Source organism: Rhineura floridana, chromosome 11 (genome assembly GCF_030035675.1).
Source record: "Rhineura floridana isolate rRhiFlo1 chromosome 11, rRhiFlo1.hap2, whole genome shotgun sequence".
NCBI classification, from domain to species: domain Eukaryota; kingdom Metazoa; phylum Chordata; class Lepidosauria; order Squamata; family Rhineuridae; genus Rhineura; species Rhineura floridana.
This window is the reverse complement of record NC_084490.1, coordinates 47,445,494-47,472,281: the sequence shown is the minus strand read 5'-3', so window position 1 is coordinate 47,472,281 and position 26,788 is coordinate 47,445,494. Positions and strand designations below refer to the sequence as shown.

Genomic DNA, 26,788 nt, shown 5'->3' with positions numbered 1-26,788 from the left:
CTATGGCAAGACTAGCTCAAAATGCAAGGAAAACAAAAACATGAAGCTAAAACAGTGAGCTACAAACACCCCTTCTGCTCTCCTTTCTCCACCCCATGCACATGCATGTGCATATGTCACACACATACATACATACACACTCCCATGGACTTAACACTAGGTTGCATCCAGTGTGGCTGTTCCGTTGGTGCAATGGAACATCCCCCTCCTCTCCCCTGCAGCCCTTTACGCACCCTCAGGGTTGAGGTCCCTCCAGAGCAGAGTTTGGGAACACACAGGGAGAAGAGAGGAAGGGGAAATCCCATTGCGCAAGTGCAACACCATTTGTACAGCGTTGGATACAATCCACTATATCTTGTAAAAGATTTTAATTATAAATTCTGCTTTGGAAGCTTGTCTTGGCTGAAAGGTGGGGTATAAAAATTAAAGAACAGGTTTAGGAACTCTCAAAGCCAGAAATCAGAGGATGCATCCTCTCATATTGCATCTAATTTAATCGTAAGACACCCAGCTTCTTGTTTTTTAAAGCAGGATATTTCTAGCCTTCATAGATATTTTAAAAATAAATACCTGGAAATCTGCAGTTGAGAGAACAGTCTACCGACTTCCGGGAAGGGTGACTTAGCCTGTGCCTGCTTTTGAGACGGGCTCCTGCCTCAAAAGAAGCTTATTCAGATATATCAGTCAGATTTTTTTTTTTTTTTTGACTGATTAAACTTCTCCCGGGTAGGGAGAAACGAAGAGATTAACCTCAAAGCCTATTTTTGTTGGGACGACCAGATCTCATTAATTTATGGGACGAGGTCCAGCCGACGAAGGTGGGACGGATTTTCAACAACAAGCTCTATCTGATAAAGCGAACGTTCATCTTATCTTCTAAGAGAGAACGCACTAACAGGCAAGCACCCTTCTTTCTATATTTTTCTTTTATTTGACTTAAATTGTTGCTGTTTAAAAGAGATTTGCCAGATTGATCGGTTTTTGACATCTCACTGGGGAGCCATAACTTCTCTCTGCTACTCACTAATTAATAGCTTATCTCTGTTTTTGTTGCAAAAAGCTGTCCTGGATTTGCATTCTAAAGATATACACAGAAGAGGGATTTCTATTCCAGATTTTTATTTTGAAGAATATTATATTGTCTGAGACTACTCTCTTTTTGGTCTATTTTATTTTGACGAATCTGTTTCCTGACGACCGCCATTAATTGTTTCGATCCTGGGAACTGCATTTTGTTTACTTAAGCATGGAGAGATAAGGCTGTCTGCTCTGTTTATACTGTGATGTCACCAAGTTTGGAGTATTAACCCAATTGTTGCTGAAATAAGAAGTGGTTTTCCTATATTTTTCTTTTAAAATGGCAATTAAGAAAGTGGCTGAGAATCTGGAAATAACTATGTTTCAGAAAATAATGGATGAGATTGAGATAACGAAACAAAACCTGCGACAGGGTTGTAAGGAGCTGAAAATTGAATTGAGTAAAATGAAGCAGGAGATTAAAGATATAGGGGTCCCTGTGAGAGAGGTGACCCTGGAAGGGGTCCCTGTGAGAGAGGAGACCCCGGAGATTGGAACAAACGTGGAACAGGAAAAAGATTTGGAGTCTATGGACTTTAGAAACAAAATCTATTGTTTGGAGACACAGGAGATTAAAGACATAGGGGTCCTTGTGAGAGAGGAGACCCTGGAGACTGGAACAGGGGTCCCTGTGAGAGAGGAGACCCTGGAGACTGGAACAGGGGTCCCTGTGAGAGAGGAGATCCCGGAGATTGGAACAAACGTGGAACAGGAACAAGATTTGGAGTCTATGGACTTTAGAAATAAAATCTATTGTTTGGAACTCAATGTTATCTCTGAAGAAATTAATGAAGATTCTAGAGATAAAGTTATCAATGGCATGGATAATCTTCTGGACTGGAATGATGTGATGGAGCCCAATATAGAGAAAATCTATGGAATTAACTGCAGCCATGTGACAATGGAAAAACTTTCAAGAGATGACCCAGTGTATTTTGAAAAAAAGAACAGAGATATGATTTTACAGCAGTATTTCAGCAACCTATTCAGAATGGATGGCAAGAAAATATTTGGGATAGAGGTAATTCCCATCAGACTCTTACTATATGACTATGGCTTTGACAGCAAGATTATTATGGAATACTGATAATGGAAGATTGGATACTGAAATTACTGGACTTAACAAGACTACTGAAGATGGAAGATGGAAAATGGAACTAATAGGGATAATAGAACAATGGCTACTGAAATTACTGAACCTAACAGATTCTGATGTGATGGATTAATTGAAATGTTTATTTTGACTATGGTTATGACAATAAGATTATCATAATTAGTAATGAGATGGATTAATCGATATGCTTATCTGGAAAAAAAAATTGATAGATATATTTCTTAAAGAATTGAAACCTCTCTTTGACTTTTTGTGGAAAGAATAAAGTAATGTTTATGAGATTTGATGATTAAGTAAGATAACTACTGGAGGAAAGTGATTTTATAATATGACTTAAGAGACAGGATTGTTATATATTATAGACTTATAACTGATTTGATCTTTGACAAATGGGAAGTCAATATTTTACTCTTTATTTTTTATTTTTGTTTTTTTTTTCTTTTTTTCTTTTTGTTTAACTATTTTTGATTTTGTTTTTTGTCTTTGAATGTTTTATGATTTCGTCTTGTATGTTTTATGAAAATCTGAATAAAAATTATTGAAAAGAAAAAAAGAGAGAACAGTCTACCAAAGCAGAATCTGTTTCCCCTTTTCTTTCCATGCCCCTCCATTTTTGAGCCTCAGCTCCCCCAGAAGGGGCAGGAAGAGGGGAGGCATGAGTTTCAGGTGCCTCCGCTACCAGGAGACACAGAAGACTCGGGAGTTGTTGAGTCTGAGCGAGACCTTGGAGGCGGAAGCGAGCATGAATTCCAGCCAGTTCCCACGGAAGGCGCGATCTCCGAGGAGGAGAGCTCGCCGCCCCCAGATGCTGCTGAGGACCTGTTGGGGGAAGCTCCAGCAAAAGTGCCAACTCCTCCCTTACCAAGCAGTTCCCAGGATGCCACCAGCGTGACACAGCCCCCTGACCTAGAATCCATTACTCAGGAGCAGGTGTCTTCCGATGAGCCGTTAAAGACACGCCCCCCCCCGTTACCTCGCTCCCGCCGCTGCGAGAAACGGACAGGGCAGAGACAAGACTTGCGAAGGAGTCAGAGATTACGATCGAAAACGTTCCCTAAAGCTTGCCGCTTACAGTGGGGAGCTGCTGTGTCAACTTCCTTCATATGACGCAGAGCATGTCTAGAGTGTAGTTAGGGATCTTAGTGAGTTAGTGCAGGTTTTTCTATGAAGCGCAATGCCTTTGATGTATCCATTACTTTAATAAAACAAGATTTAATTGCACCCGCGTCTCAGCCTCGTAGTTCCGGCTCTGGACGGGACATCCACCCCCCCGCCCAAAGGCTGGAGTAGTTTGGTAATGGTTTAAAGAACCCTAATAGCATAAATGTAGGAGAGATGCTGAGTCTTGAGCTTGGAACATGGCCCATGCCAGGCTTATTTTAGCTTTTACGATGACATACTGGGACATATATTCTTGGCTGCTCTCGTTGGGCACCCAGCATGTTTGTTCACCTTCTGCTCTGAATCTGAAACCAGCACAACATCTCTTTTACACTGCACACCTCCCATGCAAAAGAACCCAAACCGCTCAATCACTATTCCTCCAAATCAAGTACGGCTCTCTTGAGAAAAGCTTGACATCTGCATCTGGGTTCTGGTATGTGAGCGGTTTCCCTTCCAACCCCAGTTTTGAAAGACTGGACCATAGATCTCAACATTCTTCCTGTCTTAAAATCCTCTCAGTAAAAAAATGGTAAGTAAATCATCAGTAAACCTTTATATCTCAGACATTAGGGGTAAACAACTAGGGAAGGCCATTGCCTCCATGTCCAGCTTGTGTGCTTCCAATAAGCATCTGGCCTGCCACTGTTGGAGGCAGAATGCTGTGCTAGGTGGACCCTTGGCCTGATTCAGCAAGACAACTCTTAAGCATTAAAGGTGGTCAAATTGAAGGAATGGCTTGTGTGAGCATGCCCTCCCTGCTTCTGGGTATTCATTCAGTTTCTCTTCCTCTTTACAGAGCAGGTACCTGGAGAAACCAATGGAGATTGCCCGCATCATAGCCCGTTGCCTCTGGGAGGAGAATCGGCTGCTGCAGACAGCAGCAACAGCGGCCCAGGTGAGAAGAGGCTGGCTTGAGGTGCTTATCCTGCTGTCATCATTAGTTCCCATAAGGTAGTTGCCAGCCATGTGGGTGTTTAAAACAAAACAGTTATCTGTGTGAGCACACCATGATCCACATATCCTCCTGTGTGTGGGCACACCATGATCCACTTATCCTCCTAGGTGTTAGTAGTAAACAGCTACTGCTGTTTAAGGCAGGGATGGGGAAACCTGAGGACCTCCAGATGTCATTGGACTACAGTTCCCCCCATCCCTGAAAGTTGGCCACACTGGGAGTTGGCATCAAACAACACCTAGAGGGCCTTAGGTTTCCCCATCCCTGGCTTAAGGAGCAGAACATTTGAGGTTTGGCACAATGGACCTTTAAGTTTCATGTTTCTCCAAGAGTTTACACCTTTGCTTGTCAGGAAACAGTGCCTCCTGGCTAGGGTAACACACCACACCAAACAGGTCACTGCATGCTGCTGCCTTGGATACTGTAACATATCCTGGGCTTTTCCTACTCCCTGTCATTTTTCTTGTCTATGTTCAGGGCTGTTTTAAATGCAGCCCTTTGAATTATGTGGCTGAAAGAGAACAACAAGGGATTAAAATCCAGCATGATCTTGCAGGTGTTGGCCTCCAAACGTGGATCATTCCACATAATCCTCCATGTGCTAGCCCTTGTGTGAGATGAGTGTGCACACTAGTATGCTTCCAAGCAAATAAATGGCTGGCTGGCTTGTGTCACCTTGAAGCTTAATTGTACACAGGGGCAAAACAACCACAAAAGAGCTCTTGCACTGACATACCTCTTCCCTTGAATGAGCACACTCAGAACTAAATGGGTGCAACTGATGAACACCAGGTAGCCTGGGTGTTCGACTGAGTCCCCAGCAGCTTCCTGTCACCATTTTATTGTGCAATTCAGCTATTTACTCCTAGGCAAAGGCTTCTTTTAATCCTGTTCCTTGCACTGTAAACAACAGAAGCTTCATCAGAATTCTCCCCTTATGCATCTCAGAGCTTGCTGTGATTTCCCCGTGTCAATACATTTACGATGTGGTTGTCTCTTCCAGATTTGTGCTCCCTCTTTAAAAAAGAAATTGCTGCCATGAGGGGCAACTCTGATTCAAGGCAACAGCATGTGGAAGAGGATACTGACTTTTCTTCCCTTGCCATTTTCCCATCCTGAAATCCCCCTCCCTGAATCTAATCCACTAGAGGGCCAGAGGTGTAATTTGCTGCAATAGCTCCTTCAGGAACAAATAGTGGGTGGGTGTATTTTCAGTGGGAGAATAGCACAGAGGTGTGTATCAGGTCTCCCAGTCTGTGTGTTGTGGTCCCAGTCTGGGTTGGGGGACTCCCATTTCTTTTTTTAAAAATGCATGAAAAGTCAGGATAGATGATCACATGGTAAATGTACAGGCTATTCTTATCAAGACAAATGGGGGAAATTTATAGTATTTATACATTTGAAATTGCTCCCATAAATACCAATTTATAACATGAAGTTGTGGTAAAAAATTGTTATTTACATTTTAAAAGGAATTACATTACCTTCTGGTTCTTAATTAATTTGCTATGAGATTCTGTTAAGATTCAATTGTGTGGGTTGGATCGGGACATAGTTGTACATGCCCATTGAAATCAGCGGGATGTGTTAGTGGTCAGTGACTTCAGTCTTGTTATTTTAGCAGGTCTGCTCTAAGTATGGCTAAGTCTGGATCCAGCTCTGCATATGTATAATAATAATAATGTTGTTTCCCCGTTTTGTCTTCTCTCCCTCCCTCCCTTTACTACAGCAAGGTGGGCAGGCAAACCACCCTACGGCTGCCGTTGTGACGGAGAAGCAGCAGATGCTGGAGCAGCACTTGCAAGATGTGAGGAAAAGGGTGCAGGTAGGTGGGAGAGCCATGTCTCCTTCCTTGGCCCCAGTTTCAAGTCGTCCCAGTGTTGTGACCCCCACTTCCCATTACAATTTTTGTGCAGGACTTGGAGCAAAAGATGAAAGTGGTGGAAAACCTCCAGGATGACTTCGACTTCAACTACAAGACCTTGAAGAGTCAAGGAGGTAGGCGGGAGCTTGTTGGGAGTGCCTGGCAAAAGGGGATTTATTCATCAGGGGAAATGCATTGATATTGATAGGGACAGCATCTGGTGTCGTCATGCTTGGGGCACAAGAGCACTTTTAAATCAAAAGAAGGGGAGGCTTGTATAATGGCTACCATTATCACTAGAAACTTGAGACCCATTATCTCCTGGATCTGCCATATACAGGATTGTGTGTGGTTTATGCTTTTAAAAAAGGCCAAATTTTGCCACCTCAGTAAATTATGAGAACTTGCATATAGTTTTCATAATTTACTCTGTTACTCAGGAGGAACAAGTTGTGCAGAGGACTGAAACCTTGGATTGTATTCAACAAACATTTACTCAGAGTAGACCCATTGAAATTGATGGACCTAAGTTAGTCCTGGTCATTAATTTCAATGAGTCTATTCTGAGTAAAAGTTTGTTGAATAGAACCCCTTAACCGCTGGCCACCATTTCTCTGCTCAGCTATTCTCTGGTGCCCAAGAATTCTCCAGCCACTCTGTGTATTTCTAAGCATATGTTCATAACTATAAGGATTAGGAACTTGATTATTTTTCTTAAGTGATAGTTGGAATTCTCTGTATGCAGACATGTATGCCTCCTTTTTTCCTGTTGATGCCCTCAAAATATACTAAAAGGCTGGCAAGGCAAGACTTCATTTTGGAAATAAACTACGGTGATTCTTTCTCAGCAAGGCTTGTTCTTCTACTGTTAAGAAAATAAATGTTAATTAAATTCTAGAGATGTGAAGGCCTTGTGTGGGTGGGGAGAATGGGGGAAATAGTGTTTTTTCCTGTTTTCTTTGTGTGTGTGTGTGTCCTCATATCTTCAACAGGAGTTTTACACTAATAATAATACTTCTTGTTTGTGAAGTCCTCCTCAACTTCTAAAGGACACCAAGTTGGGAAAGACTAAATTGGCTGACAAGAACAGGCATGCAAGGGGAAGATCTGGGAAATTACAGGGTCCCTCTGACATGTGTGCATTGAGAGTGTTTCTCCCTCCCTCCTGTGGCTCTTCTTAGACATGCAGGATCTGAACGGGAACAACCAATCTGTGACGCGGCAGAAGATGCAGCAGCTGGAGCAGATGCTAACAGCACTGGATCAGATGCGGAGGGTAAGGGCTGCTGCAAGGAAGCTTCCTCTCTTTTTAGCCCCCACCCCCAGTTCCAAGCACCCACATCCTGAACTGCTTGGGGCTATCCAGTAACAGTAATATGGCTTCCATATCCCAGCAAGGCAAAACAATGCAGGATATGCCTGGCTTTGCAGCATGTAACCTTGGAGAAAAGCATCTGGCTTTGGTGAGGAACTTGCTCCATGATGAACATTGACGCTTATAGCAAGCCAAGTGGGCAATGCCTTTTGGGCGTTGTCTCTGCGATAGGGCTGAGTCACACATACACATGATTATTTAGCTCTAATGGCCGGATGGCTTAGTGCTGAACATGTGAACTGGCTCCATTTCAAGCTATGAAACTTCAGGTTTTCTTACTTGATACAGATGTTCTGTCTCTGGTTTCAGTCTCTTCCCCAAAGGAAAGTCATGGACTTGTGTTCATGGGGTGGCGAGTGTCTTTGTGAACTTGAGCGTGCTAAACAGGAAGCAGAAGAAAGTCCTGAATGTAACTGTTCCTTCCTTCCCTAGGGGATTGTGAGCGAGCTGGCTGGGCTTCTGTCAGCCATGGAGTATGTGCAGAAAACTCTGGTTGATGAGGAGTTGGCTGACTGGAAGAGGAGGCAGCAGATCGCATGTATTGGTGGTCCGCCCAACATCTGCCTCGACCGCTTAGAGAACTGGTGAGAGCTGAGTGGCCTTGGCTGCCTCCTCCTTTTTTGGAGCCAGTTGGACAATTCTCTTTCCATGATGTTACAAAAGAGAGTTTGGTGACAAGTGGAGAACCTTTTCTAATACACCTCGCAGCAGAAGTTGGTGTTGTAGCCACTGAGCATGGAATGGTATCTTCCTATTGTGGAGAGCAAAACAGGGAGGGCAGTAGCAAGTGCAGTTTCCCTATAGGGCAGTGCTTCTTAATCTTTTTTTGATTTTGAGAATCTGATTAACGCTAAGGACCCCAATCAATCAATCGATCCATTGAATGTATTTATTTATTTATTGCATTGGAAATTGGTTTTTGTGCCCCTGAGGCCCATCCAGGAAGCCCGTAAGGGTCCATGGATCACAGGTTAAGAACTCCTGCTACAGGGCGAACATGGGGAGCCTCACACCTGGAGACCAAAGGCAGCCCTCCAGGCCCTTCTGTTTGGCCCTCACGCTTCTCCCTAGGCCACACCCCTGACTGGCCCTGCTTCACACTTCCCTTGAGTGATTTTGCCTGGCTGGAATGTGTTTTTGAACTGTGATGATTTATCTTGCTTGCCTCAATGTTGAGAGAGGGGTGTGTGTAGTAAGGTCTGACTCTGCATGGCTGGAGTTCAGCCTCCTGTACAAAGATAAAGAGTGTCATCTGTTGCTCCACCCACGCTTTGCCTCTGGCTCCACCCTCCCCTGGCAAGAGGTCCTGGAGAAGGCTGCCCACGAGGAATGCAGCCCTCAGAGTGAAAAGGATTCCCACCCCTGTTATAGGGGAAAGCTTCTGAATTACAAGAGGAGGAGGCACAGCCCCCATCCAAGCCCCCAGAGAGTTACCGTCAGTCAGAGCAAATACTGGACTTAGCTGGACCAATCTCAGATAGGTTTGGTTGGAAGCCTGGAGATGGCAGTTAAAATGTCTGTCCCAAATAGAAGGCATAGCTGTTCAAGTGCAACATTGAGCTGAGGGCTGTGTACACACCGTACATTTAAAGCATATCCCCCCCTCCAAGAATCCTGGGGCCTGTAGTTTCCCCTCACAGAGCTACAGTTCTCAGCACCCTAAACAAACTACAGTTCCCAGGATTTTGGGGTGTGTGTGTGCGCTTTAACTCTATGATATGTATGTAGCAAAGGTCTAGTTAATACGTTAGTTTAAAAAAACATAGTGTGGGGTGTGTGTATTCAGCTTCCCTTCTGCTCCTTCACCCCAGGATAACGTCCCTGGCTGAGTCGCAGCTTCAGACCCGTCAGCAGATCAAGAAGCTTGAGGAACTCCAACAGAAGGTCTCCTACAAGGGCGATCCTATCGTTCAGCACCGGCCCTTGCTAGAGGAGCGCATTGTGGAGTTATTCAGGAACCTCATGAAGAGGTATTGCCCGTTGTTCTCATGCGTATGACAAAGGCCCAATCCTATGAGGATGGGGGTAAGATGCTGCTGAAAGAGTATGCATCCTCGAGCCTTTTGCTGAGTTTGGACTGGTACCCAATTCTATCTTCGCTCTCTCTTTGCAGTGCGTTTGTGGTGGAGCGGCAGCCCTGTATGCCAATGCACCCAGATCGTCCGCTGGTTATCAAAACAGGGGTACAGTTCACAACAAAAGTGCGGTGAGTTGTTGGGTGTGTTTGTGTGTATGTATATAAAATATATATTTAAATAAGAACAAATAAGGTGGCTGTAAGCAAGGTTGTGCACCTTCTACACTTAAAATTCTGCATCAAGGCAGCCTAAACTCTGCACCAGAAAAGATAAATGTATAAGTTAAACAGATTATATGTATATGTGCTTGGTTTTTCAGTATTCCTCTTCTGTTAGGATTGGGGAGGGACAAAGAGACAAGGTGGTGAAGCTGCATGTACTCTTGGGAATCATACTTGGCATCTCTTTCCCCACCTGTCGCCCTTTCTGGCTTCTGAGACTTACCTGGCATTCCCCATACATTTTCAAGTCTGTTGGTGCAGCCTAGAAACTTGCTTGTAAAAACAAACAAACAGTGGAAGATGGGTTCTCAAGGTACTGAATCCACAACCAGTGCCTAGTTCTGCAGTGGCATAGTGCAACTGAGCATCACACAACGTTGCTTATAATGATGCCCTCTTGCCAGAAAACCGTATGTACACTGGAATTAGTTTCATTTGGCACGGACTATTTTCTGCTTGGTGTCCTTTCCAACAGGCAGTAACTGCTTGGCTTTTTTCCCCTAGGCTGGAACAAATAAATAGCAGATAAGGGGCAGTGTATGTTTTAAGAGTGTAGTAGCATGTGTTGATGGGGAGATTGTGTCTTCAAAAGCTAACATGAACTTTGGCTTCTGCAGGCTACTGGTTAAATTTCCTGAGCTGAACTACCAGCTAAAAATCAAAGTCTGCATTGACAAGTAGGTCCAACTTCTTTTCTCTAACACACTTGAGGGTGGGGATTGTGGGAGGAGTTTTTTTTCAAAAAGCAAGGGTCTTACTGAGCTGGTTTGCCTGTAATGCTAAGCTAGACTATGGTTTAGTGCTGGCTCCCAGGGAGTAGATTGCTTTGCTTCTCTTGTGGCCCTGCTGCTCCTGTGCTGCTGTGAGCTAAGCCATGGTTTGTTTTAGGATGTCATCCAAGCCTAGTCTCGTGGTTGGTCTTACTCCATACAATCCACGAACTGTAGCCAAGGTTTGTCCTTGAGTTGTTTATAGCTTGTGGTTTGTCTGGAGGAGACAAACCATGAGTCTGGGTTCAGATAACACACTAAGCCATAGCATGGCTGAGTTCACCATAGTGCAACAGGATCAGAGAAGGAGCGCAGCAAGCATGATCTCCTCTTTGGGAACACTTACACATTCACGCTAAGCCAGCTCTTCATGTCTCTCATGAAAAGAGATTAGTACTTCTAATTTCAATGTGTGGTGATGAAATTTCCTGGAAGGGAGGGAGAGGCGCACCCCAAACCTCTGGAGCTTGTCAGGTGCTATGGTTTGAGAGGACTTTGCAAGTTGTTATTGTTGTTATAGCCCAAGTTTTATTTTGGAGCCTAACTTCAGTGGTCTTGAGTCTGTCTGTTCAAATTCCCTTAGGGTAGATTCCCCACTCAGAGACAAAGGCCCATTTTTAACTTGGGTCCCACAGAGTCACGAGGCCTTTTCCTCTAATGCAGGGATGGAGAACTTGTGGCCCCAGCTCCCATCAACACCAGCCAGGTTGACCAATAACCAGAGATGCTTGGAGTTGTAATCCAGAAACAACGTAGGGCTGCAGATGAGCCATCCCTGCTCTAATGCCTTACAATGTGGACATGCTGATTTTTCTGGCAAAAACACTCTGCTTGTCCTGGTACAGGCCTTTTCTGATTGTTGTGTACAGCAACCTAATTGGTTCTACCTGTGTACGTCTGCCTCATTTGACCATGTGCTTTTTCTCTCACAGGGATTCTGGTGAAGTGGCTGCCCTCCGGGGGTAAGTTTAAGGCACTGCATCCTCTAGCACCCTGTTTAAGATACAGCTTGTGGTTCCTAAATGTGACTTTCCCCTTTTGCACTTGGGAAGGAGGAAATCTTTTTATTATTAATTATACCAGTTAAACAACTTGATTTGTCGATTATTTTATAGGACAATTGCCTCTTCAAGCCGATAATTGTAAAACAGAATAAAACAATCAGCCAGTTAAAAACATTTTACATCCCTTTAAAACTGAGCAATTAATAAAAAGCAGACAGCAATAAAAATGTTAATTATTTCCTTTTTTAAAACTTGCAAAGATGGGACTGCTCATAATTTCCTGGGGGGTGGGGGCTCAAACTACGAATTTGCTCCCAAAAAATGTAATAATGGCAAAAACATTGGGTCTCTTTGAAAGGGGATTAGACAAATTGATGGAAGATAAGGGAAGATCAATGGCTACTCTGTGTCGGAGGCAGGATGCTGAATGCCAGTTGCTGGGGAATGCAAGCAAGAGAATGCTACTGTGTTCATGTCCTGTTTGTGGGCTTCCAATAGGCATCTGGTTGGCCACTGTGACAACAGGATGCTGGACTAGATTGACCTTTGGTCCGATCCAGAAGTGCTGTTCTTAAGTTCCAAAAGAGATTATGATGATTAATAATATAATAATATTTTACTTGCTAAAACTCTCTAAAGGCATTCCTCCTTTTTTCCCCTTCTCCTTTGCCCATCAAGGTCCCGGAAGTTTAACATCCTGGGCACAAACACCAAAGTGATGAACATGGAGGAGTCCAATAACGGCAGCCTCTCTGCAGAGTTCAAGCACTTGGTGAGCAGCTGTGCTTTTCTCTCTTCCCCGCCCCCTCCCCTGCTCCCCACTAAGAAGGCTACCAGCTTCTGAGATTCACAATGTCTAATTTCTCCTTTACCCCCCCCCCCCAGACACTGCGAGAACAAAGATGTGGTAATGGCGGAAGAGCAAACTGTGACGTGAGTATCCTAGCACATGTCTGGTGTAAAAATAAGGTGTGTTAGAGTAGTAGTGAATTCTCTAGCTCCACTGTGAAGTGCTAGTAGGAGAAATCTCTGTTCTGGGAATCTCCTTTCTCTCTCTCTCTCCCCCCCCCCAGGTCTATTACAGTTTTTCTGTGTGGAGTCCTCTAGGCCTGTGTTGAGGCCTCACCTTGCGCTTAAAATGTTTACAGTCAGTTATCTCCTGTAAAACAGAAAATGACCAGCCCTAGTGGCAAAGGCTGTTTTGTATTTGACTGTAGGGAAGATCTGTGTTCAAAGTCCTTTGCAAGCCCTGAGGGCTCACTCCCTCTTTGTCTTTCACCAGAGTGAATGCGAAACTGAAATGAAACAAGACTTGCAAGGGTTTTTCCCCCCCCAAAGAGTCCTAGAGAAATATTGATTTTTGCCCACTCTCCACTTCCTCCTCAGGCCTCCCTTATTGTTACAGAAGAGCTCCATCTCATCACCTTTGAGACAGAGGTTTACCATCAAGGCCTGAAGATTGATCTTGAGGTGAGCCCTGGTAATGTTGACTCACCCCCTAACCCATTCCTTTTATGAAGGAGGGGGCAGGGGTTATTTGCAGCTGGAATGGGAGTTTACCCTGCCAGAGACCCTCTCTTGCAGTACTGGGTCAGGGGTCTTGTTGGAAGTTTGCAGCAAGCAGAATCAAAAGCCACATCAGAAACCTAGAACCTAGTTTGCAATAACACTCAGAGTAGCACCTTCCATGAAAATGGAGAGGGGTGGGGACCTTGACTCACATGCAGGAGCTTATGTTTTATTAGAGGATGCAGATCCGCATGTACATTTCCTTTGTGCACACAGACCTGCTCCCTTCATTAAAATGAATGGAGCAGTCCATTTTATGAAACACTGGAAGCTGCTGTATACCAGGTCAGAGTACTGGCCTATCTAGCTCAGAGCTGCCTGTGTCAATGTGGTGCTTTCCACGTGTTGTTGGGCCACAACTCCCATCAGCCCCAGCCAGCATAGCCAATAGTCAGGGGTCATGGGAGTTGGATAGACCATCTGAAAGGCACCATGTTGGCTACCCCTGGCCTACTACTCCTGTAGTGGTAGTATCTTTCCAGGGTTTCAGGCAGGGAGTCTTTCCCAGCTCTAGTGGCAGGTGCCAGGGATTGAACCTGGAACCTTTTGCACGCAAAGCGGCTGCTGTACCACTGAGCTATTTGCCCTCTCACTATGCATGAGAGTACATGTGAGTGGTTCTAGGTTAAGGTCTTGGCTTGTGCTAAATCTTCCTCTGATATATGTTTTATCCAAAATGTGGATCCTGAATCTTGAAAACCCAGACTGACAACATCCATGAAAAAGAACTTAGAAAATCCGAGCAGACAAAACAATAATGGCAAATTCTAGAGTACTAGCCATGTTAAGTCTCTTAAACAACCATCTAACTGCTCGCTGAATGCCATCTCCCACCTCTCTTTTGCTTAATGTTTATAGCAAAATTTCTGGCTTGCTTCATGATGGATTTTGGAAGGGGTCCCATGAGTCCCTTGCCTGAAGACAGTTAGCTTTGTGATGATGCATAAGACTAGAATCTTGGTGGTTTGGTTTGCTATTGAGAAGATTCATGGGGTTTAAAACAAGAGCCTGAGGGCGTTTCCTGTTACTCAAGAGAGACAGCGGACATCTGAAAAAGAGTGAAGTTTGTCTGTGTTCAGAGCTACTGTCTTTCTCTCCAACAGACCCATTCGCTGCCTGTGGTAGTGATCTCCAACATTTGCCAGATGCCAAATGCCTGGGCATCAATCTTGTGGTACAACATGCTGACAAATAATCCCAAGGTATGTTGAGCTTCTCAAACCTTGCAACCACAAAAGAAAGCAAGAGCTTATTTGTGTTTGTTGCCGATGTCAACCCATGAATTAATTCCTCTCTTGACAGAACGTGAATTTCTTCACCAAACCACCTATTGGCACTTGGGACCAGGTTGCCGAGGTGCTCAGCTGGCAGTTCTCCTCGACCACCAAACGAGGGCTCAGCATAGAGCAGCTGACGACACTTGCTGAGAAACTCCTTGGTAAGGAGCTCTTATCCTTCTTAGGATATGTAGACTAAAGGTGGGAGATCTTTTCCAGGCTGAGGGCCACATGCCCTTCTGGGCAACTTTCTGGAGCCACATACCAGTGCTGGGAAGGACAGTGTGCATAGCAACTAATGTTAATTTTACCTTTCTGTGGTAGGCTAGTTTCTTCACATGATCACACACCCCTCTGTATCCTTCATCCCGGCAACCAAGAGGCATTATCAGAGTACAGTTGCACATTCTAGGCTGGTGAGGGTGTGGCCTGGGGAGAAGGGGTGTGGCCTGAGGATAGTTCAGAGGGCCAGCCAGAGAGGCTTGGAGGGCAGCATTTGGCCCCTGGGCCTGAGGTTCCCATCCCTAATGTAGACTATAATGAATTGGCCCCCTACCCATCTGGGCTAATGGTTCATTCAGCCTAGGAGCATCGGCTCTTAACTGGGAGGAGCCTTGTCCAGGTATACCTGCCAGAGATCCTTTCAGCTGTGGATTGAAACTTGGGACCAAGGCACGTACAAAGTGCTGACATGTTGAATGCCTGGAAGCCAAAATAATAACTTTCCAGTTTTTGATGTCAGTTTAAAAAGTCAAACCATTCCAGGCGAGACTAAGGTTAACATGTGCATTTAACGTTATTTACTTTTTTTAATGCCTTTCCTCCAAGGAACTCAAGGTGACACATAGATGCACCACCACACCAATTTTATTCTCATAACAACCCTGTGGAACAGGCTAGCTGAGAGATTCTAATTGGCCCAAGGTGACCCAGAGTGCTTAATAGCTGAGTGGGATTTGAACCTAGATCTCCCAGGCTCTAGTCTGAGGCTCTAACCCAGAGGTAAGGAACCTTTGGCCCTCTAGTTGCTGTTGAACTACAACTCCCATCAGCCAGAGCAAACATGGCCAACGGCCAGGGATGATGGGAGTTGTAGTTCAGTGACATCTGGAGGGCCAAAGGTTCCCCACCCCTGCTCTAACCACTACACACTGGTTCTCTTTAACTGTTCTTTCCACTGTCCCTCTCTTCTCACTCCAGGACCTGGTGTCAATTACTCTGGATGTCAGATAACATGGGCAAAGTTCTGCAAGGTAGGAGTCTTTAGAAGGTTAGATGTGGTGTTGAGCCTAGGGTGCATCCACTGTTTGCTTACAAAGGTCATCTTTGCCTTTATTTCTGCAGGAAAACATGGCAGGCAAAGGCTTCTCTTTTTGGGTCTGGCTGGACAACATCATTGACCTGGTGAAGAAGTACATCTTGGCACTCTGGAATGAAGGGTGAGCATCTGGCAGAAACTCCTCTGTGGCTGCTGTGATCTCTTTCCTTGAGAGGACTCTCTGCCTGTCCTCATAAGTAAAAAAAAAAAGAAGAGAAGCTTTCATAGTGACCCTCCTGAGGTTTGAAAGCAGGGATGGGGAACCTGTGGCCCTCTAGATGTTGGACTCTTAACTCCCATTATCCCTGGTCTTTGGCCATGCTGGCTAAGGCTGATGGGAGTTAGAGTTCAACATCATCTGGAGGGCCACAGCATCAGTGGTGCTTCTGGGTGGCTCCTAGTGTTGGGACCAAACGTTGTGGGCTGAATCTTCATTTTGAAAAAGGGAAAGGAAGTAAAAACCCTGTTTCTTCCTCTGCCGCCTCAGATATATCATGGGATTCATCAGCAAGGAGCGGGAGAGGGCAATCCTGAGCACAAAGCCACCAGGCACCTTCCTATTGCGTTTCAGTGAGAGCAGCAAGGAGGGTGGAATCACCTTCACGTGGGTGGAGAAGGACATTAGTGGTAAGGAAAGCTGTCTGGAACATGTGGATGTATATAATGCTGCCTTATGCTTAGGGCTGCAGGCATTTTTTAAAAAAGGTTTAATTTATCATATTACAGATTTAATTTCTTAATTAATTTACATATGGGAAAAACTATATTTCTGAAGTCTGAAGTGTATTTTCTTTTTCAGATGATCTACATACTATATGTCTTATAGAAGGCAGTCATCTTATAAGAGGCATTATTCTTTTAAAATAATGCCTCTTTGCCATCATCAGTTTTCATTAGCATTTGTATTAAAAATTATATTTTTAACAAAACCTGTCCTATTAATTGGGTGCACCTTTTTAATCAGTTAAAGGTTTTGATAATACAGTTAATTGCTTAAACACTGCAGCCCTACTTATGCTGAATCAGGGTAAATCTTGGAGTACCTGGTCCAGAGTCCTGTTTACTCTTTCAGACGCTCTACAAGATCTTAGGCAAAGGTCTTTCCTAGCCCTGCAGAGATCCTTTAACTGCTGAGATGACAGAGATGGAATCTGGAACCTTCTGCAGGCAAACCACATGCTCTGCTTCTGAACTATCCCATATTGACATCTCACTTCTTGCAACCATCAGCATTCTGTTGCACACTCCTAAGTAACATTCATGAATATTCAATGGCATCACAGCAGCTCAGCCAATGGCTAGGGGACAGGCCCATCAGTGACAGCCAGTTTTTAGTCTGTCTTTAAGATTTTTCCAGTTTATGGTTTTTCAGCTAGTTTAATTTGGTAACTTTTTATGTTGATGCAACTCCAGCTCTTTTTTTATTTGAGCAAGAAATTTTACACAGAGCTCCTTTTTAATGCTATCTTTTTTTAAAAAAATCCTCTCTTTACCTTTGCCTGTAGGGAGGACACAAATCCAGTCAGTGGAGCCATATACCAAGCAGCAGCTCAACAGCATGTCATTTGCTGAGATTATCATGGGCTACAAGATCATGGATGCCACCAACATACTGGTCTCCCCACTTGTCTACTTGTATCCTGATATTCCCAAGGAGGAGGCCTTTGGAAAATACTGCCGTCCTGAGAGCCAGGAGCACCCTGAAGCCACTGACCCAGGTAGTTGTTGACTTTCTGTGCTGCTCCTGGGGATCTTGATCTGTAAGGACAAATGCAGTAGAATTTCAGGTGTCTGTTCTCTGATACGGTAATCTTGAGCATATGTGCACACACACACCCTTACATTGGGTAAATCTTGGCCAGGGATGGGGAATCTGTGGCCCTCCAGATATGGTTGGACTCCCAATTCCCAGCAGCCTCAGCCAGCATAGCCAATGGCTAGGGATGATGGGAGTTGTTAGTTTAGCAATATATGGTGCATTGCACGTTCCCTGTTGGCGATCTTGGCCTTTGTAATGCCTTTTTCTGAGGCAAAGTCATACAATGCACCTCTAGAGTTACATCATGAAATACCATCTTTCCTTTCAAGAAGAAGCCCCAATTCAGGATCAAATGGAGTCTGTAACAAAACAAGATATTCACCTCCATACTCACTCCATCTCTTTGGTTTTCCACTTGCAGGGACTTGGTTGAATTTCTGTTTTCTCCACAAAGGTCTTGTGTCACTAATAAACAGGGCTAATGTCCTCCAGGACCCCCTCCCCCAAACAGCACACGCGGAGGCAGGGGTTTGGCTTGTTTGTTTTGATACTGTTCCTGGTTTTTCTCTTTGCAACCATAAGTCTGGAAATGGGTGACGGGAAAAGTTCACGGATGGGAAGCCAGAAAAGGCCCTTATGAATTGTTGCCAATTTTCATTGTTTCCAAAGAGTGACTTAGTGGCTTTTAAAGTGAATGCAAGAACTTTTTCAAACAAAATATGTGGCCATTGTGAGTTTGGTGTTGCCCAGGTTCCTGGAAATGCAGATTGCTTGCAGTTAAGATGCAAAATTGTCAGCCTCCCTCTGGCTCCTCTTATAGTTCTGGAGCAGCTCTCAGGTCTTCCCTTTCTCCCCTCTCTCACCTTCGAATCCTTTTTATGGAGTGTGTTGCAAAGTAAGTGTCATTTGAAGAGGAGACCCCTGGTGCTCTCCAGCGCACACCAACTAACAGAGTACCTCTCCTTTTTTCCCCCACCTCATACCCCCAAACAGGTGCTGCTCCATATCTGAAGACCAAGTTCATCTGTGTGACCCCGTAAGTATTCCCTGTTTGCAAGGGGGTGGGATTTCACAGCACTGCAGGTCTGCACAGCGATGAGCTGGGGTTTGACAATAAATAGACATCACTCGCTCACCTGTGCTTCAGAAATCAAGAGGTCTCCATCCAGAAACAGCTAAACTACAGGTGAAAAAGTGCCCAAAGACGTAGTGGTTAAATGCACTGCCCACCCCTGCTTCTGGTGCATAGGTTAGGAACAAAATCCCATAGATCACCTCTCAGAGAGTTCAAAGTTACTAAAAGATATAAATACACACACACACACACATATATATATGTGTATATATATATGGATTGGGTTTTTTGTTTGAACTCTAGTTGTGCCCCACTGCACAGAGCTGAGTTAGTGACTCTGGAGCTGGGCCCACATCTTCTACAGCTTTTAACTTGTACTTCCTTGCCACTCCCTCTCTCTTTCTTCTTCCCCCTCCCCCTGGCCTTTCCAGAACCACTTGCAGCAGCACCATTGAACTGCCCATGTCTCCCCGCACACTCGAATCCCTGATCCATTTTGGCAGTAATGGTGAGGGAGCAGAGGAAAACGCCAGCGGCCAGTTTGGTGAGTGTGTGGCCTGTGGTGCTGTTGTGTGCAGTGGATGGGGGGGCCTTCTTCTCTTGCATTTCTTGTTATAGAAAGGACAGGCGGAGGCTGCATTCAGACAGCCATCCAAAGGAAGGGGTGGGCAGAAGGTAAATCAGGATCTACTGGTAGATCTCTGAGTAATTTGCAGTAGTTCAGCAAGGATTTCTGACTCTCAGCTTGTCAAAAATAGCAACAATTAAAATGTTTTCTCCTCCTAAATTACCTTGCAAAAAAAAAAAATCTGCACAGCTGAGCCATTAGTTTTGCACTGGGCTGTGGTTGGTTGACCTCGAGGTTCCAGTAAAGAACAAAGTAGATTCCACAAGGCTAACCACCTCTGATTTAATGGAATCATATCAAGCATTGTATTTGCACACTCTCTTCTCCTCAGGCAACTTAATTCATTACATTCTTCTTTGATCAAATCATAGTCTGCTGTTATATCCAAACCAGCAAACTATGGTTTGAGTGACCCCTTTGAACCAGAATTGCAAAAGACAATCCTGGTTTGAAAGGATTGCTCAAACTATAGTTTGTTCATACACATAGCTGACACATCGCTGACTATGGTTTGTTTAAAACAGGAAGGTATGAATTGAGATGCACGTGCAGGAGGAAGAAGCACATGAACACAGCACTTGTTTGTGATCCACAAAATTATGCTTTAGTTTGTATGTCTGCAGCAAACGTGTCATGTACGTAATACCTGGGATTCATTCTAGCCACAATTAAGAATTTGCAAGTCCATGTTACAGGACTATTGTTTAACTTTGGCTGGATTATGTTCTTGGTGGTGAAATGTAATGGCCTTTATAATGAAAAGGGGAGTTGAAAAGAAGGCAGGCCAAGAGCAAGACTGAACAAAAGGGGCTTAAAGATCCAGATGAAGCGGAAACTTTCCAACTCTGCATTCTAGAAGGGATTGCCAGGCACAGAGGCCAACAAAGGGAGAGTTGACAGATGGTTTTAAAGGGTTCCAGATTCTAGGATGAGCAAGAGAGGCAGAGAAAAGAAATGGGAAATAAACCTAGATGAGAGAGAGAGAAAGTGAGACAGCATGAAGGCCTGAGGAGTATTAAATAGGGGAGAGAGTCCCACGGAATCCCACAAAGGGAAATAAGGAAGACTTGGGTGCAGGCAAAGCAGCTGGCCAGAGCAGAGAGCAGGTTAGCCAAGAATGAACCCAGATGAAATGCAACTGATTAGCTCAGAGTTATTATCATTGAGGGAACTAGCTGTGCCATACAGCATCCAGAAGGCCTTGTATGCATTCATATGAAAAAACAAGAAATCTGCCTCAAAGTTGAATCCTGCAACCTGTATATATTATTCACTAGTAGGCAAAAAACCTTGCAGTTTAAGAATGTACCTATAGCTAACAGATATTTCTATCAAACTTTTAAAAGCAGGGAAATTGGTCAGCTATAGAGAATGCACCAGGGGAGCAGGAAACCTGACCTCTCTGAGATATTGTACTGCCCTACAAATTTGTCAACACAATTTGGGTTGGTCTTTCACAGTCCAATCCACTTCCTGTGTAGCTTGGAAGAATTTGGTAACGTGCCTCTGAGCATATGGTGAGTGGTGGCAACGCCTGCCATCTCCAAAGATGAAGAATTACACTTTTGTATGTTTGTTGGTGTTCTTTGCTTCTTTCCTGTGTTACTACTGTTTGTACAGAGAATCTAACCTAGAAAATTATATTTCTTTCATTATTCATCCTAGAAATTTGTGTCAAATTTATTTTTATTAATTTCAAACCCTTTTTATTGGTTAATGTCATATGATGGTGAAGACAGCCTTTTCTGTTTCAAACTGAAGGTTATGCTCTATTTCGGGTGCATTAACAGTTGAATCTGAAACTGCAGATTGATGTAAAATCAGACAGATTACAATATGTTGCTACTTAAGCAATGACTCTAGTTGTTGGGGAAAGCAAACTTGGCCTGCCCAAGATGCATGTTTTCAGCCTGCTATGCTTAAACTCCTCCACTTAAGGAAAGGTGGGCATGGTCAATTAAAAACATAGAGCACACCTAGAATTTTGCTAGAATATATTTCACCTCCCACTGTTTTATCTTGTGCAAATTGAGACACTTCTCATGTCCATTGGAAACTATTCTGCAGATCAGTCAGTGCTATTATTCCACAATTGTTTTTGGAGCTTTTTTTAGTGTTGCAAAGTGTTGCTGTACTTCACATATTCACAGAAACAGAAGCAAAAAGAGAATGATTTACTATAGGAAATTTCATTAAAATTGACATGTAAATCAAACATATTTAAAGTGACTATCTGAACTATGTCTGTTGGTTATAGGTACGTTCTTAAACCACAAGGTTTTTTTGCCTATTAGTGAATTTCTCTGCTTTTTAATCCGGGAAGTAAGAAATGGGTTCCTGTGCAAGTTTGCTGAGAATGGATTAATCATTTGCATGCTTATTGAGTTCAGTGGGATTTACTCCCCTGCAATCATGGTTAGGATAGGTGAAACTGACCACAGGGGATGGGGAAGGGAGAGGGGGAGGGGGGCAGGTAGGAGGGGGAGGATGAAGGCATGTTTGACCATTTGCATGTTTATTGAGTTCAGTGGGATTTACTCGCATGCAATCATGTTTAGGATTAGGTAAAACTAATCATGGGGAGGGAGGCCTAGAGTGGGCATGGGAGGAAGGAAAAGGAAGAGGGGAGGAGGAAGAGAGAGGAGAGGGGAAGGCTGATCATTTGCATGCTTATGGAATTCAGTGGGATTTCCTCCCGTGCAATCATGGCCAGGATAGGTAAAACTGACCATGGGGGAGGAGGGGGAGGGAGGAGTAGAGGGAAGCAGGAAGGGGGGAGAGGGGAGCAGAAGGAGGGACAGGGGAGCAGAAGGAGGGGGAGGGGAAGGGAGGAAAGAAGAGGGAGGAAAGGGGCAAAGGGGAGATGAGGGGGAGGGGGGAGGGCAGGTTCGATAATTTGCATGCTTATTGAGTTCAATGGGATTTACTCCCATGCAATCATGCTTAGGATAGGTAAAACTGACCATGGGGGAGGGGGAGGGCGGAGGGGAGTGGAAGGAGGAGGAGGGGAATTGGAGGGGGGGAGGGGAATTGAAGGGGGAGGGAACGGGCAAGAGGGAGGGGATAGGAGGGGAGGGCAGGCTTGATCATTTGCATGCTTTTTGAGTTCATTGGGATTTACTCGTGTGCAGTCATGCTTGAAATGGAAATGAACTGCCTTCAAGTCAATTCCGACTTATGGCAACTCATTGTAAGTGGTATTCAGAGGTCGTTTTACCATTGCCTTCCTCAATGCCTGAGAGATAGTGATTGGCCCAAGATCACCCAGTCAGCTTCATGGCTGTGTGGGGATTCGAACCCTGGTCTCCCAGGTCTTACTCTAACACTCAAACTACTACACTACACTGTCTCTTTGCAATCATGCTTAGGATAGGTGAAACTGACCTGGGGGAGAGGCAGGGAGGGGAGGGGATTGGATGGGTGGGCAGAGGGGAAGCCCCTTTCTTTTCTAAAAGGAAAACATTGTGAACAGTATCATTGTTTTTCAGGGTTTCTCCCACCTTTTTATTCTACACCAGGCACATGTAGCCTCCCACCCAAATTTAAACCAAAGCTGTCCCTGGCCACATCCACACCAGACCTTTATTTCCCTTTAGATAGTCATGGCTTCTCCCAAAGAATCCTGGGAAGTGTAGTTAGTGAAAGGTGCTGAGGGTTACTGGGAGATGCCCTGTTCCCCTCACAGAACTTCAATCAGAACAGCTGACTGTTAAACCACTCTGGCCACTGGAGCTCTCTGAGGGGAATAGGAGTCTCCTCTCAGCACCCTTCACAGACTACACTTCCCACAATTCTTTGGGGAAGACATGACTGTATAAAGTGAAATCAAGGTCTGGTGTGGGTGTGGCCCCCTAATTAGACAAGCCCAGCAGCTGTGAGTCTGGCTTTTAGAACACTGACAGTTGGTTCTTACTGAGCATGCTTGATACTATAATAGACTTCAATGTACAAATTCTTAAATTAACTAAAAATAAGCCAGACATTTTTTTAACTTTTAAACTGCAGAAGATGAAGGTCAGAGTATGGGGCAAGGTCAGTAATAAGATTACAGGTACTCTGTGAGCATAGCTAATTTTTAATTAATTTCAACAGATTATGAGAACTCTGACAGAAAAAAGGCCAAAAGGGCTCTGGGTTTTCTCTCTCTCTTTTTACACTTTGAACTCTCGGTTCTCTCTGACTGTTTTGTGTATCACCATGAAGATGTAGAGGGTTGTTAAGCGTTTCTGAGTTCAGGACTATAAGTTTTGTAAGGTTTTGTTTTGAAATGAGCTTATGGGAAGCATCGGAATAGCATGGAGGGTATTTTCAATTTAACATTGCGGAATGTGAAAAATCCATGCTGACTATAGTATACAGCCACTCTCGTGGCTGTGTAGTGCACATTTTGCATTTGTTTCCAGAGCTTGCATAATTTCTTCTGCTTCTGCAAGACATGACAAGTGGCAGTGAGCTATTCAGGGTGCTGACCCCTTGCCTTTGATCACTGGAAATCCTAAGCCCCCTGCCCCAGTGCTTTGTTTTTGGAGAATTTACCAGCCATTGCCCGTGCACTTTTTCAAGCATGGCTGAGGGGAACCTTTTCCAGCCCAAGCCATTGGTGGGCAGGGCCAGAGACAAAAGTGGACGGAGCAACAAATGTGAATCTTCACTTTGCACACTAGGCTTGCATCTGCGCACACTCACACATCCCTCTCCATCCTCCATTCAGGCAAGCAAGTGGCATTATTGTAGTTCAAGGATACATTCCAGCCAGGGAAAAACATGTTGGGGGAGAAACAGAGCCAGTGAGGGGTGTGGCCTGGGGAGTGGGGGTGCAACTTGGGGAGAGTTCCAAGAGCTAGATGGCTTGAAGGGCTGTATTTGGCCCGAAGCCTGAGATTCTCCACTTCTGCTTTAAAGCCTATCTTTGCAGCCATAAGGACTAGAAACCTGGAGATCTCAAGGGTGTGGAATTCTACAGCCATATCCTATTACTTTTGCTTATCCTGCATGAAACTGAGGAATACACGGAACCCTGAGCACGCTGCAGGCTGGGCATCTCTATCCTCTGTCGGATGTTGAGCCACACTGGCTTGAGTGAAAACCCCTTTGCTGCTGCTGCTGTTGCTGCTGCTGCAGCTGGATCATGTTTGTTCTTTTTCTGTATCTCCTATAGAGTCCTTGCAGGTCTTTGACATGGAGATGACTGCTGAGAGTGCCAACTCACCCATGTGATTGGACTCTTCCTGGGTGGCTGATCAGTTCTGCTTTCCCTGGCATGAGAAACACTTTCCTCCTCTTGCGTCATCATGGAGCCAATCAATCCAGGCTCTGCCTCGGCAGGAGACATTGGACGGTGGGTCTGCCACGAGCCACTTTTGAGTACACCATTGCTGGCAGCTTCTTGCCTGAGCTGCTGTGACTGGAGGGAAAACCCTACTTAATTTTAGATGGGTTTTTTTTTTCAAAAATATTTTTCCTTCTGTATAAAATGTACTTGTATAAGAGTGTTCTTAGTTTGTTTTGCTGGACCAAGTGCCTCTTCACGCCCAATATTGGCCTCCTGTACATGTTTGCTGCATGCCGCAAAATGCTGCTTCTCCAGCTCAGGCTAACATGTGAGGGTTTACCCAGTAATGAAGCGATTCATAATCATCTATTCAACAAGCCAGGTGTCAAACATAGGGAAGAGTAAGAATAAATTATGGCCGAAGGGGAGGGGTCGTTCTTAGATATGGGTGTGTTTTTTGTTTCTTTGTCCACAGTAAAGCTCCCTTTTTTTTCCTGCCCCAAACTTGCCAAATGCTATGAAGATGAGCGTAGGCCTAGCACAACAGCCCTGCCCGGTTTTCCAGGGCTAGAGTAACTCCAGGGGCCTGGCTACCTGAGCACTTGTAACTAGGACTTCCAAAAATGCATTAGTTTTCTGCCCCACCACCACCACCTGCATCTAATTACAACTTTACAGATGGGGAACAGAGGTTGAGAGAATGATGTGCCCAGGGCTGCAAAGAAAATCCACGGTGGAAGTGAGATCTCAACCCAGGTCAATGGGCAGTTCTCTCTCATGCAGGGCTTCAGGTCATGGGGTAGCTCTTCCCTGCTCACCTTACGTCCTTGGGGACAGATGAGACAACCAAGCTGAGTCGGGAGCTCAAATGCTGGGTTCCCGCTGCAGAACCGTTATCAGCATTTCACTCTGGTTATCTTTGTTTTAATTATTATTTATTGCACTTTTATCCCGCCCTTCCTTGAAGGATCCCAGGGCAGCCTACATGTTTCTTTCTCTCCCCTCCCCCTGGTCCTTTAATCATCACAACAACCCTGTGAGGTAGATTAAGGATGAGAGGAATTTCTCTTGTAAGGTAGATCAGAAATAGTGTTTGGCCTGAGGTCACTCAGTGAGTTTTACGGCTAAGTCAAATTTTGAACCTGGGTCTCCTCAAGATTCTAGCCTCTACCCTCCTGTCTTAGCTGTATGTTAGGAGCAAAAAAGGCAAAAAATGTGACTGCCAAGGTCTTTCCTCCCTCCCACCCCAACCAGGCTTTCTTTTGCTTAGGCTAGCCCATTCCCGACACTTACAAGGTTTTTATATTCTTAGCTGTAGTAATAATAAAAAACATTCTTTGCCAACCATTCTGTCAGCATTCTGGGCCTTCTCCATGTGTTCTGTGGCTGAAGCCTCAGCAGTACCTGATGCTAGTCAGCTGCTGCTTGCCTAGGATATTGGTGTAGGAACAAAAAGCTCAGATGCTAATCATCTAGTTCAGCCTTTCCCAACTAGTGAGCCTCCAGATGTTGTTGGACCACAACTCCCACCAGCCTCAGCCAGCATTGCCAATGGTCAGGAAAGATGGGAATTGTGGTCCAACAACATCTGGAGGCACACTGGTTGGGAAAGGCTGATCTAGTTGTAAGTCTGAGCTGCTGGGCTTGTGGGAGTTGCCCAATTGGTCCTTCCTGATGATGAGGGGTGTGTATGATGAAACATGTTTTCCAGTATTATTTAGAGGCATTTCTGCAGGAGACGGTTCTTTTCCTAACAGCAAATATTGCTTCTGGGAGTTGTAGGCCAATAACATCTGGAGGCACCAGGTCGGCCAAGGCTACCTTTCAGCAATCTTCAGAATGCCAAGCCTAGAGGTGTTCCAGCTAGCTTATTCACACCAAATCCTTGGTACCAAGCTGCTCCCCCCTGCCCCTTCCACTCAACCCAATTTTTTTTCTCTATAGCTAACTGCTCCCCAGAGCATAAAGATCTTAATAATTTGTTTTGTATATTTTATTGATGTACCTACAGGCTTCAACTTTCTCTGAAATAAATGTTCTTAAGACCATGTTATTCTGTTGGAGATTAAGCATTATGTACTTTGTATATAGGTGTGTTTGACTGAAAAGCAGAATGGTTTGTGAGACTGGAAGAAATTGGTTTTAGTCCAAAATGGGTTCTATCTTTGTACAAATGCATTGTACACAGGCTGTTTTGTGCTGTGCAACAAAAACTGCATTGTAGGTGATGGGTGCAACCCTGTGCACACTTCCCTGGAAGTAAACACC

General features: G+C 44.6%; 1 protein-coding gene across 5 annotated transcripts in view; it reads left to right on the top strand.

Annotated features, from left to right (window-relative positions):
• Positions 1-26,568, top strand: part of STAT3 (signal transducer and activator of transcription 3) — a 65,843-nt gene extending 39,275 nt beyond the window's left edge. For 3 of the 5 annotated variants that reach the window (XM_061591049.1, XM_061591050.1, XM_061591051.1), the window contains exons 4-24: positions 4,152-4,250; positions 6,040-6,135; positions 6,227-6,308; positions 7,356-7,450; positions 7,982-8,133; positions 9,361-9,519; positions 9,663-9,755; positions 10,466-10,525; positions 11,551-11,580; positions 12,301-12,394; positions 12,508-12,555; positions 13,009-13,092; positions 14,295-14,393; positions 14,494-14,629; positions 15,669-15,721; positions 15,813-15,907; positions 16,274-16,413; positions 17,292-17,507; positions 18,539-18,581; positions 19,052-19,164; positions 24,407-26,568. In XM_061591049.1, coding sequence (XP_061447033.1) covers positions 4,152-4,250; positions 6,040-6,135; positions 6,227-6,308; positions 7,356-7,450; positions 7,982-8,133; positions 9,361-9,519; positions 9,663-9,755; positions 10,466-10,525; positions 11,551-11,580; positions 12,301-12,394; positions 12,508-12,555; positions 13,009-13,092; positions 14,295-14,393; positions 14,494-14,629; positions 15,669-15,721; positions 15,813-15,907; positions 16,274-16,413; positions 17,292-17,507; positions 18,539-18,581; positions 19,052-19,164; positions 24,407-24,465 — 2,046 coding nt within the window. In that variant the 3' untranslated portion in view covers positions 24,466-26,568. The remainder of the gene's footprint in view (positions 1-4,151; positions 4,251-6,039; positions 6,136-6,226; positions 6,309-7,355; positions 7,451-7,981; positions 8,134-9,360; positions 9,520-9,662; positions 9,756-10,465; positions 10,526-11,550; positions 11,581-12,300; positions 12,395-12,507; positions 12,556-13,008; positions 13,093-14,294; positions 14,394-14,493; positions 14,630-15,668; positions 15,722-15,812; positions 15,908-16,273; positions 16,414-17,291; positions 17,508-18,538; positions 18,582-19,051; positions 19,165-24,406) is intronic. The other 2 variants (XM_061591052.1, XM_061591053.1) reach the window with 2 other exon arrangements.
• The last annotated feature ends 220 nt before the right edge of the window (positions 26,569-26,788 follow it).